This window comes from Grus americana, chromosome 4 (genome assembly GCF_028858705.1).
Source record: "Grus americana isolate bGruAme1 chromosome 4, bGruAme1.mat, whole genome shotgun sequence".
Classification (NCBI taxonomy): Eukaryota; Metazoa; Chordata; class Aves; order Gruiformes; family Gruidae; genus Grus; species Grus americana.
In genome coordinates, this window is record NC_072855.1 from 20,133,023 (window position 1) to 20,149,761 (window position 16,739).

General features: G+C 38.4%; 1 protein-coding gene across 9 annotated transcripts in view; it reads right to left on the reverse strand.

Annotated features, from left to right (window-relative positions):
* The window catches only part of CCDC149 (coiled-coil domain containing 149), a 53,964-nt gene that overhangs the window by 16,398 nt on the left and 20,827 nt on the right, over positions 1-16,739 (reverse strand). For 8 of the 9 annotated variants that reach the window (XM_054824636.1, XM_054824634.1, XM_054824629.1 and 5 more), the window contains 6 exons: positions 16,032-16,139; positions 10,401-10,517; positions 8,748-8,920; positions 7,200-7,272; positions 5,813-5,897; positions 4,429-4,573 (listed from right to left, as the gene is read on the reverse strand). In XM_054824636.1, the coding sequence (XP_054680611.1) occupies positions 4,429-4,573; positions 5,813-5,897; positions 7,200-7,272; positions 8,748-8,920; positions 10,401-10,517; positions 16,032-16,139 (701 nt within the window). The remainder of the gene's footprint in view (positions 1-4,428; positions 4,574-5,812; positions 5,898-7,199; positions 7,273-8,747; positions 8,921-10,400; positions 10,518-16,031; positions 16,140-16,739) is intronic. The other variant, XM_054824635.1, reaches the window with a different exon arrangement.

Sequence of the window (16,739 nt, forward strand, 5' to 3'; positions counted from 1 at the left end):
TTAGCGCTTCTGCCAGGAAAGGAAAAAAAGCATTATTATTTTCATCAGTAGTTCACCAGTAGTTCCAGAGCAGAAAAGGGGGGAAAGATACTGCCCTCCCTGTCAGCTAGCTGTATTGCAGAGGGAAACTCAACCCTCAGCATCAAGTTCAGTTATTGCTACTGCTCTTGCTATTCAGACAACGGCAGCAAAGTTACTTTTCTCTTGCTTCTCTTAAATTTTATAATTCATTTATCAATGGTACCACACTATTTCTAAAGGCTTTGAAGCAAGTATATCCTGGTAATTCCTACTGGATCCTCAGAAGAGGTGCTGAGCTATTTTTTTAACCTTTGTTGCAAGTTCTCACATAGAAGGATCATTCTGCAGCTCTGAAAAATGGTTGGCAAAAAAGAGAGGACAATACTTAACCCTGCTCCTTTCATTCAGGAAGAGAGCAAAAATCATAAAGTGATGAGCATGATTCTAGTTTGCTTCAAACCACATTGTCTGAAGACAGGAATGGGAGAAATGAACCCAACATAAAGATGCAAGTTCTTATAAAAACATTTTTTGAAAAATAACCATGTAAGCAATCCTGAACGCAGCATGGTTTATCCCATTCCTTCCTTTCCCCTGTGACCTCCAGATAATTTGCCACCTCCATATGTGCTGTGGGAACACTGAGCTGTTGTGGCCCTGGAACAGCAGGCATTTTTAAAAGGGCTGCACGGGTTGGTACCATCAAAATTCCCTAATCTAATTTTTCATCTCTAGCCATAGTGGACCAGATCCTTTGACAAAAACAGAAGGATCATGTCATGGACAAAGGTGCCAACAGTTATTTCCATTGTCCTTTGGTCATGCATCTAATGCAACAAGCGAGTTAGTCTAAACCTCCCTCCAGGATAAGGTTTTACAGAAATCTGTTGTTCATGTAACAGCAGCAATACTTCCACCTGAATTTAGAAGCTCCCTTCTGGCTCTCCCATGCTTCCCAACATACATGGCCATAATCTGAAGGGAGCTGTGCTGATTTACAGCACCCAAGCTCTGTTCACCTCACTTTCCATGTAGATCTTGCTACAGAAGACATATACCCTCATACAGATACAATCACCCAAATGGCTGTAAATAGGGTTTGTCACGGTCACGTATCTAGTTCTATACGTCACATGGAAACATTTACTCAGACTGACACAATCCTTTTTATAATTTTGGTCATGACTGAGCTTGCCCAAGTTAGAAATGTTAAAATTAGTGCAACATGTCTAAGCAGCAGAGCAGCTTCTACATTGATCTGGCTTGCACGGGTGCTGGCAATTTCAGGAACAAATTGCACTAGGAAGAACATCGGTTTATTGCTGGCAGAAGAAAAAGAATATTTTTATCCATTTGCTAGGCAGGGTTAGAACTGTTTATTTTTATATTTATGTAACTATTTAATCTTGCAATACATTACTGCATACAGAATTCATTTATAACTGCCTTTTCAAATTAAGCTAATGTGCTTGCGACAGAAAACATAGGACATTACTTAAACTTAGCAGTAGTAGCTACCAATCACCTGGGGAAAATGACCTGTTTTCTTCCCAAACAACTTTTTTTTTTTCCTTAAAAGTGGCGCTAAAAAAAAAAAAAAAAGGCTGGATTTAGCCTACTTGTTCCTAGGCACATACTCCCACAGCTCTTTTTATCATGCCACAGATTTAGAAAAGCAGCAATAATAATAGTGTGCCTGTTCCAAGAGCAAGTGGCAACGGATGTTTTTAACAACACTGTAACAGCAGAAAGCCAACTTCAACAGCACATCCAAATTCTAATCCACATAGAAAAAATCCACTGTCTTGTTATTGCTTCAGTTAATCAGAAAGCAAATCTACCATTCTGCTGTTGTAAACTTATATAGCCATATCTCAATCTTCAAGCAACAAAAGAGGTTTTGACTTTAGAGTAGGTTAACTGTTTGGAGGAAAATAAGTTCATACGGTCTGAAAAGTCTCATTTATTGATAACAGAATCACTAAATGTCAATTAACTATCAAATGTCAAAAGCAGAACTTACTCCCTGAATGAAACCAGTGCAAAATCTCACATTCTTTATGCAATAAATCTCACTTTCTTCAGACAACAATCTCAAAGAGGAACTGTGTCCTTCAAACATGCTCTTTGTGCAGGGAAAGCCAGGCAAACAGGACAGAGGGGTGAAGGAGAAGACTTCTACCTTCTGATTTATGTAAAACCTTTTGTCATTATAATTCTCTATAGTCCCATATCCTTCTCAACTTCCTACTTTGAATGGAGAAATGTCTTCAACAAAGAATGCATCTTCTACTTAGTACCAGTTTATGGACCTGTCCATTTTACTTGTGCACTGACCTCAATCTCACTTCTAACCTTCTCCAACAGGTGGGCAGTTTCTTCCCCATTTTCAGAAGTCAGCAGTCTTCACTTGTAACTTTTTACATGGCAAATAAACACAACCCCCAATAACCAGCTAATGTATCTCAAATATAGGATTTTTCCCCCGATGTCCTACCTGCATTTCCCTTTTTCACTTTAACGCTTTTGTGTCTTAGGTGTTTCTACTTGAAGTAGTTCCCACTCCTCCTAGCTCCTTAAAAGCTTCTTTAATCCAACTAAAGCCAAAAGTGACAAAAAGAATGAGCACACCACACAGGAGTGTTGCTGAGGCTCTTCACCCAACTTGCCCAGGATTTATTTTTCTTTTTCTTCCCCTGAAGCATCCAAAACTGAATACAACACTACAGCTCTGAGCACACTCCTGACCTGGGAGAGATGTGGACTGTCACCTCCTTCTAAGACCTGATCTTCTATTGGGCATAGCATACTAGTTTGAGCACACATCCAATCTCTACTCCTGTGGCTGTATGACCAGTAGAACAGTTGGGCATGCAGATAAAAGAATTCTATCTCCTCATGAAGGCTTATCTCAAGAAACCCCATACTCAATAGCTGAAAGCAGAGACAGTGGTATCAGAAAGTAAAGCCATGGTTGCAATGATACATTTGAGAGATGCAAGAGACTGCACGTGATCAGACATACACAAAATTAAGAAAGAAGTTTGCTATAGTTATCAGCAAGAGTATGCAAACTAGAACACCAGGTAATTGTAGAGTATCAGGATGTAAAAGGCAAAGATTGTTTACACCTGGAATAACAAAAGCTGTTCTGTGGATGTTTTCCTTCTGATGTTACAGTAGCAGTACGAAGGGAGTAAGCAGGAGTTAGCCCTTCATTAGCATCGCTCAGTGCTGGAACTCCTCTTGCATTACACGACATGCTTACAGACAAGAATTGACTGAGCTGCCATCAGTTAGATCTGGGCTACATTTTCACCACTTTAGTCTCCCTTTAGCTGATTAGGTATTTGCTTTCTCAAGAGTATTAAGGGTGGCTATAAACTGCTCCTCCACTTCTGTTGCCACATCACTAAGAATTATGCAATGGAGTCTGCCTAGTATCAGAGTTATCAATTTTCAAAATGAATCATCTATTCTAGTGCAATACAGTTTACTTCAGTACTACTCCTTCCTTTCATGAAAGATGTCTGCCTGTTTCTGGCATCTGGTCCTGATGTGCTTTTGAGAAGCCTGAATAACCTCTGATTACCAGTAGTGACTCAGTGTTTAAAAAAAAAAGAGAGAGAGAGAGAGAAAACCTGAGCACAGATTCAAGGAACACTTCCTAGCTCTGATTTTCATACACTGTATAAGGACAATAATATCAGAATGTCAGAAAACGTGTCAAAAATGATTATATGCTGCCATGATAGGAGCTGTGCAAGACACAAAGAATTCCACTGATGAGTAGAACAGCTAAGAGTAAACAAATTCTCCTTTAAAGTTCAGTGCAGATTTTTAAAAAAATCATATAGTAGCAATCCAACTGTGTTTATCTCCTACAACTTTTGATAAAGTAACTATAGGAGCAACAGCTATCATTTTTATAACATGTAGGCTGCTAGCCTGTGACAAATGTTACAGTAAGTCTTTTCGGATCCTTTCCTAGGTGCAACATTTACTATTTCCACCAGTGTTCATCAGCAAATTCCTACATTAACAACCAATTATCAAATATCTTCTCCTCCAGTTCAAGGGTGTCCTCCTTCTCAGCAGCTTTTCTTTAGCCCTCCCTACAACCTGCTAGAAGTCCCCCTGTGTTATTATGGCTTGTCTTAAACCCAAGCAGTGAACCAATCCTTGCCTAGTAAAGGCAGGCAGGTCCCTGTCAATCCCAGACTTTACTTTGAAAATGTAATTTTTCTCTAAACACATACCTGATATTAAAAACTAAAGAACCCACCAGTTAACAATGTCAATGAATTTTCTGTGAAAATGGATCTTCTTTTCCCTGAAACTCCCCCAAAATTATGACTTTTCCATAGCTTGGTAAGTTCTATTTTACTTAGAAGTCATGCTACCTACTTGTTGGTTTGCCTTTGGTGTTGTATGACCAGGTTTTTTTCATGGATAGTTTCCAGCAATGCAGTGGCCAGTGATTTGAGATCTGAAATGGACTGTGGTGTGGCTGGTAGGCTACATCCATGATCCTCTGACAACAATTCCTGGACTATAATGTTAAAAACACAAATGAGTTTCCGCTTCTCGTGCACAGACATGTGACACAAACATTTACTTAGCATTAAAGAATGAATACATATTTTTTCCTTCAATTAACAAAGCCAAAAGACCAAAAATATAATCTCTAGCTGGCATAAAGATGGTGAGTTTTTAAGCTGATAGTTATTCCACAGCAATTGCCAGAACAAGTATAGGCAGATACATCTTATGTTAACTTAATTCTGCTTTTGGAAAATTGTTTTTGTTCAGAAAGAAACAAACTCATTCTTCTACAGGCCTACAGACTGGTAAAAATCAGTCATTTGTCTCCCACTTACATTAAAACATAAGCCCACAAGGAAGCTTTTACATTACTTTTTAGAATTATTATATCCTTCAGGTTATTTAAGATTGATGTGAAAATACAGTCACCCATGAACTCTTCCTCTGCAGCTCAGAGCCTGTACCTCTCAACCACGTCAGGAAGTTCAGCAGTATCATTAACTTCTGTAACTAGAATCTGGCTCTGCCTCTTTATATATACATTTATGTATGCAAGTACATGGAGAAGAGGACAGAAGAGAAGTCTAAAACAGAAAAGTGAGTTTCAACCTGCCACGACAAATACCACTGATCTCCCATGTGTGTATGAATACACCAACACCTAAACAGTAGGGTGCCAGGTATACTGTTTGGCTCAAAGAATTTTCTCTTCCCCTTTCTTTCCTAATCTTAATGTTTTCTTTGAAGGGGGGAAAAGACATTACTCCATTTCGCTACTCATGAAGAAACAGGGGACAAAAGGATGTCTTGCAAAACATCTGAATGTAAAAGCTTCCAAGAACAGTACCAGAAAACCCGACTTAGGGCCCCTCCTCTACCACCCAGTCTGTTTTTCATTGGAATACGAATTGGGATCACCATTGTTGCAGAGCAAAGAGATGAACAAAGAAGTGATTTGTCAGAGTCAAAGTTGCAGAGGGGTTTAGAGATTAAAAAAAATATTTGATAAAACTGACTGGGGAGAGAATGAATGGCAAAAGAGTAACAAGAGGAGAAGTAGTACTCAAGAGACAAATTTTATATTGTCAAGTCAACTAAGAAAAGGACAAAAATAAGCACCTAATAACAAACAGGAAAGAGAAGAAAGATTTTGGTTTGGTTGGTGAGGAAATGGTTACTGAAATTAAGAGGTAAGATGGAAAGAATTCAATGAGATATGCAACACCATGCTGCATTTATGTAATACCTTGCTTTGCAGACAGGACTCCAGTCAGAGCACTGCTACTGGATCTACTATGAGTCTTTGAATTTTTTCGTCTCTCTAGTGCATTCTAAGGAAACAACAAATAACTTATTTAGAAAAACAGTAGCCAACAAATCCTTTCTCTAGGAGTAAAGAATCTGGAACTTTGGATTTTGGTATCAGAACCACTCTGCAGGGCCTGGAGCTTACACCTATAGTAACCTATGGGAGTGTGACTCCCCTAGAGTATTATTCTCCAACCAAAACAGTCTTTGCAATGTTATGAAGGCTCATTCTGTCTCATTGCAATCACTTTGTTGTAGTGTCTCCCACCCACTCCCCCAATGCATTTTTTAGACTTGTCTATTTTTTAATAATCTGCTGAGTGCCAGTGAAGATACTGCAGTATCCTGCAGAGAATATCAGTTGAGAACAAAATCAGACTTTTCCCAGCATTTCTTTGGATAGGCTTCAAAGGGAAAGCTCAACCTCCTTTATCAGAGTTGCTAGAAGCCCTTTTAGTAGCAAATACTGACTTTCAGGAATTAGCAGCAGAATGATCCTGCTACAGAAGTCCATCTCTTTCAAAACCGCTCTGTGAAACCCACCAGACAACCACAACGCTCAGTTCTCACCAATAAACTCACACTCCGAGAGACCCAAGTCGTAAGTGTGAACAGACACTGAAATAAATGTGGTATTCTGAAGAGCTTTGCTCATGCACAAACATCAATTAGCACTGTGACTGCTTCATAGTGACTTAAATGGTTAAGAAGTCCTATTGACAGTCCTAAGACAACCCTTCTCATGCCTTGACAAGCAGACTTCCCCTCCCACACCCCAAAATCACTTGCAGAAGAACACAGAGTGCTTGACTTCAGGGAAGAGCAAGAATATTTTGCCCTTGGGATTCAGTCCTGAAGGTTTCATGCAAAACAGCATGTATCTTAATGCAGCAATGGAAGAACAATGAAGATAGCAATCATTAAGACATAGGAAGAAATAGTGCAGTCATTAAAGAATAGGGAGACAAGACCTGCTTGTGACAGGCAACGCAGTTGCAGTCATTCACCAGACACTGTGTGACCTGCTGGAAGGCTGATCGCCCCCCCAGCAGAAGGAGGGTACCACCAAAGAACTTAAAAAAAATAAAATAAAAGGTATTTAATTCATTTTTCAAAATACTCTTAATGGGTACTACATCAGCTAAGAAGCCTACAAGGAGACTGAGCATGTAGTATGTATACATACTAATACTGTCAGAATGTTAATGGTAGATTTTAATTTGAACACACAATTTTGTTCTTTAAATGCATATGAACATGAGAATGAACAATAACCTCCATGAAACATGAAGGACAGTTTAGATGATACACTGAGAGGATCTTACCTTATATTTAGTAATATTAGACTTAAGAAGGTTGACTTCCTCTTGAAGTTGTTTTAATCTCTCTTGAAGATACCTGAAAAAGAAATGTAATCCTTTACCTCATGTTACCTTCAAGTACTGCCTCAAGCTCCTCTTTACTATTTGGCATGTCCTCTCTTTGAACTACTGAAAGTTCTTTTCCCTCTGCAGTTCTGTGAGGGATAAAATAACAAAATCTTACTGCTCTTGACCTCATAAAACTTTAAGTAGGGAAACAAATTGCATCAGAAGAAGAGGGTGCCCTTCTGTTAGATTTGTCAAGCATGCTGCACAACCATTTTATATCAGTCCTCAGGTTTTTGGGGAGGGAGGCTAAAAGGGTATATTTATGTCTAGAGGAAATAGTCAGGAAGCATTTACTCATGTCCTCTGTACTTGAAGGTTTGCAAGACGGACACATGAAGATTTGTATATATGTCAACACAAGACTCAACTATGCAGAACTTTTGCAGTGCAATATCCATCACTTACATGGCACTTCTGATTAGCAATCACAAAGTAGAAAATTTAACAGTGTAGTTGAAAAATGGTATACAGTTAACTGAAACAGTACAGTTCTTCCTAATAGACTTTATGCACTTGGATTAGATAGCTATTTCCACAGAGGAAAATATCTTTTTCATGTATAAAGGGTTTATAAAATATCCTCTTTCATGTAGTGCAACTGCAGCTGTATTAGGGTTTGTGACAATTCAACTATTTTAGAGAAAAAAATCATATCACTGTCAGGGGAGCAGGGAGCTTAAATTGATACAGAACTCTGTAGGCCACGCAAAACAGAGAAAAAAAAAAAAAAAAAAAAAGAGTTGCTGGAAGTAATGCCTTTGGTATTACCTGAAACATAAGCCTCCTTAAATGGAAAATGTCTTACAAGAGCTATTTCACTTTAAGGTAATTGTTGACAGTAAGGGAGGTACCTGCAATGGCTCTGTCCGTGACTCCTCTCTGTCGTCCTTAGCAGAGATCATAAAACACATTCTTTTCCCAAGGAAGTGGCAAGAATATCTACATGGGTGATTTCACCAGCAACTTTTGCTGGCAAATCACTCCATGTTGACAACCCCTCCCTGTGGTGAGAATTATGTCCGGAACTATTAACTCAGTGTACTCAAAGTCCCTGTTTACAATCCAAGATTAGTCCATTACAGCTCACTATGAGTTTCTGAAGACACCGATTTTTAATATTCTTGCTTTTGAAGCCATACTGTGATGAGAATAAAAAGGTCTACACTTCTCTTGCTTTTCCTTGTTTAGCTCTATTTGGGAATATCACTGACATCTCTGTAGCCAAATAAAACATTGGTAATTTCCTGCAGCCTAACTTTCTCAATACTATTTGATGGTTAGCTACAGTACAAACAAAACAGACAAAACAAATTACCAAATCTCTTAACTTTTATTCTTGGATATATTTTCTTTAAAGTTTTGTTGTGACTGACTTCCTGATGCTCCTGTTAAAGCAACACACTGCTTGTCCCAGGAAAACAGTAAGGTTTGCAATGGACTCACCTGTTCTCCATACATAGAGCATCTATGTCGATGATACGGTTTTCATGCCCTCCTAAGACATGATTAAGTTCTTGGTTTAGTCTGTCAGATTTATCTTGGTAAAAAGAACGTTCCTCTTTCACATCCTGTAACTCATCCAGTGCAGCCTGAAGATCGTATCTCAGAGTCTCAATCTGAGAAGAAAGGAGAGCTCTATGACTATTTTCAAGTTTAAACAAAAAATTACATAGTGCCCAAACTGAAAATAGCAACAAGCACTGCATGTCTGAACAGGGCTGGTTTTGGACAGTCAAAAGTCTTTCCAAAGCTCATAACCCCTCGTACTTTTACTCTATTTTGCTATTATTTGATTAATTTGAAGTTAAGTAACTTTAGCAGTTAGACTTATTTTACAAAATTTCTAGAAAACAACTACAATGTAACAGCAAAAGAAACATTAATCTATACTATAATTCTCCTACAAACACGGTAAACTGGTTTTAGCACATGATTTCTAGGACTCCAGGAATTAGCTGAATAAGAATTTGGCAAATTTGGAGGACGAAGAAAAAGTCTGTAAGGGGGAATTTACACTAATGTTGGGACTTTCTGCAATGAAGTTCCACAGAATAGGAAGAACAACAACTTAGAAAAGGTCAAAATAAGCCAGCACGGAGGTGACAGGGTGAGCTTTGCTATTAAGCAAAAGGGTGGAGAAGTCCAGTATGAAAGATACTCAAGGACAAAGAGCTTCAAACTTCCAAGGAGAGGAAATGGAGAGTGTGAGAAAAGGCTGCAATGAGTTGAGAAGTCTCCACTGGCTCCTCAGAAAACACTGATAAACCAAGAAGTACAACCGAAGACCATGTGAAAATAGGCCAGGTGATGAACAGGGAGCGCATGAGCTTGGGAACAGAGATACCAGAGAGAATCACATTGGAAGAAAACAAGTGCAGTCAACAGTCCTTCTGGTAAGCTAAAGTAGTGCTGCACTTGAGTGAAGACTGAAAAACACGAAATACACACCTCCTCCTGGATCACAGAATGGCTCATTCAGGGCGGAACTGACACTGGTAGGAATAAGTGTGGGAAAAACAACAGAGAACACAAATCCCCAAAATTGTCCAGAAAGCTATGTATCAGTATTAGGGAGAGCCTGATGAATTGGATGCTGTATGATACATAGTATTAATACAGACTTGAGGTAGGGAAAAGAGGTCTGTTGTAAGAACTTTTCAAGAGAGGGGAAGAAATAGCTAAGAGCCTGGAGGAAGAGGAGACTAACAACACTTCTACAGAAAATTTGATTCAGAGAATATCTTTAGGAGCTGTATCAGCCACCACATATTGTGTTAAATACTTGTAACGGCTTTCACTAAGGAGTCTCTTTCATTGACGTTCATTGACAATATTCAGTTGTCACAAGTTGTGGCTGCACGTTATAAAAAAAGGAGAATCAATAATCTAGAGGAGGAGTTCCTGAGATTAGGAAACCACGTATGCATATTTAAGTTAGTGCTCAGTAAGAACTACTCCACTAAAAATCCCAACACCTTCACCACTGTTAGCAACGTTAATCAGCTACCAGCCCTCCACATACAACAGAAGCAGTCATTTACTTGCTACTGCACTAGCTCTGTAAAACACGTCAGTATATGCCCATTTAGTTATTACTTGTTCTCGAGCCTTCTCCAATTGTTGAACAAGGTCCTCCCGTTCATGTGCTGCAAAGTGGCGAGCCCCAACTTCATCATCTCCAAGTCGTTGCTTTGCTATTGTCATTCGAAGAAGCTGCAATTACAAAAACAGATTCAGTAAGCAAGAGAACACAGGCTGTAACATCAGAGTACATCTGCATTAGAAAGAGTAAAGCTGTCATAGATTTCATCTCTTCCAGGCCAAACAGCTGGTATTATTTAAATGAGAAGGAATTTTCTGAGCTGAGGTCTCAATCCTGTTTTCAGTGAAAAATTCCAGTTGAACACTCAAAGCATCAACAGGAGCTGAATTGGACCTTGCAACAAGAGTCACCAGAGTATACAAATGATGAAAGACCAAGTAAACACAGACACGAGGTCAATGTTTTTTAGGAGTGACAGGAACTAATTCTGGTCAGACTAAAACAAGAGAATTCTCAGAAAGCCATTTTCATATGTAAATCTTAAAATCCTCTGCATCAAAGAACTCTTCCTAGTTAAGAATAAAGAGACATGAAGTGGCTTGCCCAGCTTCATTTTACTGATACCACTTAAAATCCCTATGCATTACATCAGTGCAGAATTTGCACTAACAGCTGCTAATACATTTGCTTGTGCATTATTGTTTTATCTACTCACGAAAGTTAACTCATGTTAAAACCAAAAAAAAGTGGACCAACAACAAAAAGACTTGGCCGAAATACTCAGTCAATGAACTCATGAGCTTTGTGACTGGTGAAAACAGTCTGACTTGAATTAATACACAGTTATATTCAATATCCAAAGCAAAAAGCAACTACCTTTCAAGAATAATGGAGTATTAAAACAGTCTATAAGGCATTCAGCATTTACAGTTGTTGATACTGAATACAACTAGGCAAAGTGTTGCCTCCCCATGGCCTCATTTGTAGGAGCTCCACAGAGACTAGAGAAACCCACCACAATAACCAGCCTGACTTTCTCCGTATATTTGACTGCACCAAGGAATTAATGTACATCATTATATTGCAGAGTTGGGGGGGGGGGGAAATCAATCTTCTGAAGTAGAAGATTGTACATTAAAATCTGTCTTTGGTATTTATGGGATGCCAGTCACCATAGCTGCAATGTGCCAATTAAAATCCTGCTGATGCAAGACAGAGTACCAAAATCATCCTCCCCACTTATTTCAGCTTCAGTTCAGTGCAAGTCACTGAAGCTAGTACAACTTGTTCTGATAAGCAGTTGACTTGTTCAGGGGAAGCTGTGCCCCAAAAGTAACTGGTTTTGGCAAACTAGATTTCCCTATCCCCACAGGGAAAGTACAAACCACTGCACAGTTAGTAAGGCTGAATGGATCCTAGGAGATATAATTCTTATTAATTTCTTTATCAAAACAAATAAGTCAGGCAACTAGCAAATCCTGGAATGGCTTCATAGCTATGGGACTGGTTTTTTTAAAATGCTAAAAGGCTGATGAACAAAAGGTATGGTAACGTGATTTAATTCAGTTAGATTAATTTAATTTCTAGAATTTCACGCTAGTGAGAAACGCTAGTAAGAAACAAACGTAATAACATTTTGAGGACTCAATCGTGTTCAGAAAAACTGGGAACGGGAAGGGGAATCACACTTTACCAATGCCTCCAATGCCCGCAGCAGAGCAAAACTTCTGCATAACGCTCGGCACCAGGCTGGGAACTGGATCAGAGCTGTGACTCATGTACTATGACCAACTCTCCTCCAGCCCTGGAGGGGATGAGGCATAAGATGCAATTATAACTGCAAGCAATTATTAAGTGCAAGGTCAAACAGTCTGCAATAAAAGAAGAACTCTCTATTTACTACTAATTTTGAGGTGAAAAAAAATATGTATGGAGTCTTACAAAAAGAATGCTTCAGTAATTCAAATTCAGCCAGTAAAAGCAGCATTATAAACATACAAAAAATAAAGTAAAATACCAATACATAAAATGACAGAGTGCTTCTTCCAGACAGTTGGCCAATCAGAGAGTTGACAGGGCAGAACAGGCCAAGTCCTTTAATTCTGCATTGCGAATGTCTCATGAGGCAGCACCACCTGCTATAAAATTCCTCCCTGAAAATGCTGTGACCCAAAGAGACACTAAGTGTTATGCCAGAGGGTTAAGGGTTTATTTCATATATTAGTACTTTGTTATAAACTTTATACACCTGCCCTCTGGCTGCTGTATTTTTATTTCTGTCATTCAGAAATCACTGAGGGAAGGACCGCTCAACTTCATTTCGCAGCTAGAGAAGAGGTTAACACTACCCCTCCAGGATTCTGTGAACAACATCTACAGCAGAGTGGATTTAAATTAATGGCACCTTACCAGAGATAGCTCCCTTTTGTGAAGATCCCATAGATTGTTAATCAAAACAATCCAGTGCTGCAAGCCACTAGTCTTTATTATTTTAATATTACAGCTTTTTCTTAATCAGTGCCAGCTAAAATAATTATTTATAAAGTAGCAACTCTGTAGCAGCCCCACAATGCCCCAATCAGGCTTCACTGCAATAGCTGCTGTGCAGGCTAGGAGTCCACAGACAATGCCTGCACCAAAGTTGTATATTCCTGATTATCAATAAAACATGCAGAAGGAGAAAGGAAACAAGCACAACCAGTAAATTCTTCACAGAAGGCAGAAACCATCATGTTTAGCCACTGTCACTGACAGCAATTGTCTTCACCACGTTGCCTACAAAATCCTAAAAAGTGGACATAGTTGGCAGAACTATGCAAATTTGCTACCTTAAATCCCAGTTCTGCCGAAACATATGCACCACATTCAACATTTCACATTGTTGCCGCGTGAATGATTGTCTGCCTTACAATAATGAACTATCAGTAATAGCATAGCCATTGTTTTCTATGCATCTTCCTCTTGCTTAGCACTGTCCTCAACAGCTTACAAAACCATTTCTTTGTGTGGGTAGGAATTCAAGTGAAGACAACTGAGTCATCTAGTTTTCCAGAAGCCTCCAGTTTCTCTTACTCTTTCCATTTTCATCCTTTTACAAAACAGAACTAGATTTCCTAACTATCCTCTCCTAAGTTTCAGTAATTGTTCTCCAAGCATTGGTGCCAAAACATTAGGATGGAGAAAGATTTACAAATAACTATCATAAACACAGAATAGTTTTCACGTGTCAGAGCTGATAAGAGATTGTGATCAATCATAAAAATAAATAGTCTTAGGTATCTGTTGCTGGGCTGCTGCAGTCTAACTATTGCTGTATTTCTTAAACTGCAGCAACAAATCCTTCCAGAAACTGCCCGAAGTTTTATTATTTGTGCAAACAGAATTCTAGCTGAAATTAAAGGAAAAAATTAGCCCAGTTAAGCCAAATGCAAGTAATTTGTTATTGCCCAACTGATGATGTACTTAACATGATTTCAACAAGTAAAAATGTCACCAGTTTAAGGTCTTCTCGCTAATCCAAGTGACTGTATCCTACCAGTAGCAAACATTAAAGAAGTGAAAAACAAGTCAAGCTATCAAAACAATTCTTTATCAATAGAGCTAATGTGTGATATTTAAAGAGTTTTTTTCTTTTTTAGCCCTACAAAGCTCTTGCCACTCAGTGACAAAGCCTGTATGAGTCACCCCTGCTCAGACACAGGCAGAATTGTTCATCCATAAACAGCTTCACTTGCTGCAAAAGCAGCTGTTTGTTCATCTCTTGCCAGAAGTAAGGCTGACGTAGACCAGCTGGGCAGGATGCCCTCCCTCACTTTGGAAAAGGCAGAGAGAATAATGCAGGGGAAAAATGTAAGAACAAGCAAATTATTATAGTTCTTTGTTTTTGTATATACCATACATTATCTGGACTCCAGTGCCTGAAGTAACCCAGCTGCCAGCACAGGAGAACTGACGAGCAGAACAGAATGGCTTCAGGAACAAGCCTGGAATTTTATCACCAAAGCTAGGAGGGAGCAAAATCTGACACAGGAGGAGAGTGTTAAATCCCTCAGAGAGATGGCAATGCTTTTTTAGGCACTTCAAAAAACCAGCAACCTGACTCTAAAATAAGCTCTATTTCTCATTTACTAGGAAAGTGAAGAATGTGTTCCAAAAATGAAAATCCTAGTCTAAATTAATCCCTGTCTGATATAGTTCTTTCTTCTCCCTCTTTATTTAGTGATGCACTATTTTGCACCTTTTGGAGAGGGGCACGGTGGGCAGAATAACTCCTTTTGTATTTTTTCATTCATTATGAGGATCACGAATTTAAATTCATGCTGAGAATACAGATGTCACAAAGATGACCAGCTAATATCAAGTTAACCCGCTAGGCAAATCCAAACAAAGCCAGTTCAAGCACAAAGAAGTAAGCTCTGCGTTACCGAGTTCATATTGGTATAAGGAATTAGAATAAGTACATAACCTGGATATTTAAATATGTTGTAGTTTTACTACTTTTGTGTTCCGTTTGCACTTACAAACCCTTGCAATCTGTTCAGGACTGGCTGGGAAAAGGCTGTATGGCATAACAATGGTACTGGAAAACTGCAAGGAACTGTCTTCTATACTGTAATATAGTTCAAACAATAACATGCAAATGAAAAGAAACACCGGGAAAGCTGGTCTTTGAAGACCCAAGCAAGTTACACTGAATGCTATGCATACTACAAATTCAGGTCTCACTTGACCCTCTCCCAGCTCCCTGCATACCTTCAAGGAAGTCCTTTGTGATAAACAATGAATGAATAAAACTGCATTATCACAATAAACTTATGTTTAAAAGAGAATAAATAAAATAAAACTAATTTAAATGGAAAGATAAAAACCCACCTAAATAATTAGAAGCCACATAATTTTGATTCACATTTTTAAATCCTGTAACTTTAAAACTGTAGTTGAGGGAGAGAAGTTATAATTCATTATTTGTTTCATTTTTTACTTCGTTAACCACCTCGACTCTCAAATTCAACCTCTCACTAGTTTGATCTCTGAATGTACTTTTGCATACAGCTCCAGCTGTGAATGTTACACACATTTGGCTTGAGTTTAAATATTTCAATTAACAGAGACAACAGGAGTTTGATTAATACCAAATGGCAGATTTTGAGCAATGTTCCATATAACTTGCTAAATTTGGCAATAAAAAAAATTGGTTATGTAAGGGTAATAGGATGAGGGATAATACAAAGCTCACTATATATATTTGTGATTGACTGCTCCATATTTTGGAAGAGAAAAATTATATCTCCTTGGTTTTATCATCTACTAAAATTTTGCTTTTTCATTGCAAAAAAAATGAAAATTATCACATGATGAAGACGACATGCTTATCCGTACTTATTTGTAAGAGGAAAAGGAGGGAAGGGAGGGAAGGTCTGAGATTGTTAAAGCAAGGCTAGCTGCAAAATGCATTAGTAAAGACAACAGACCAAAAGCAACATAGAAAATTATATAATAAGCTGCACTTACTGGTATCTTGTACAAGCTTCTTTTGTTCTACTGTTTTGAGCATTTATTGTAATCAAAGTATTCTAGAAGTTCTGTAACCCATTGTTTTATTTGTTTTCCTAAGAAGTAAATGCAAAATTCCAGCCCAGTTTACACATTCCATGCCATTTACTGATAACAAAAGTTTATAATACCTTATTGTCCCCTTGTACTTCTCCCAGTCTCTGTTGAAGCTCTCTAATCTCTTCTCCAAGATGCTTATTTTGATCTTGAGCCTCACTCAGTAGTTGAGCAAGATTTGCCTAGAAAAGGAGTAAATATCAGTCCAAAGTTAGTGCCTATGGAGAGAAGCGTAAGTGTTGATTGAAAAGAAACCCTAGACTTACTCCTTATCTGTCAACAATCTTTATTTTTATTGTTGTTGGTACCCAGACTTCATGCTTCATTAGAGAGATAAAAAAAATGTCACTGGGGTTCCTTTATCTTTAACAGTAGTAAATACATACAGCATGTGTGCATAGTCCCAGAACAGCAAACAAACCCCAAACAAGACAAAATGAAAACATCCATGGTAGTTCTGGTACCTTGGCTGGTGGGAAGAGCAAAATGCAGAGTACTTTGACAATATTTGTACAAAGTTGCCAAAATAATAGTTTTAAACTTGCATATAATTAGACAAAAGGCACAGCTGAGAAATAATTATTATATAATTATATTCCCTAGTAGTGTTTTGAGTGGATTCCTAGCCAGTAAAGAGGATGCCAGCCAGAGTCCCCGCCCCTATACAGAGCTGCACCATGGATATTGCATTGCACAAAACTTCAAACGTGACCTGACTTGTGTTGTTAGCTAGTACGTAGACTTCTAGAAAAACAGAGGTGAAAGCTAGAGATTAAAAACAA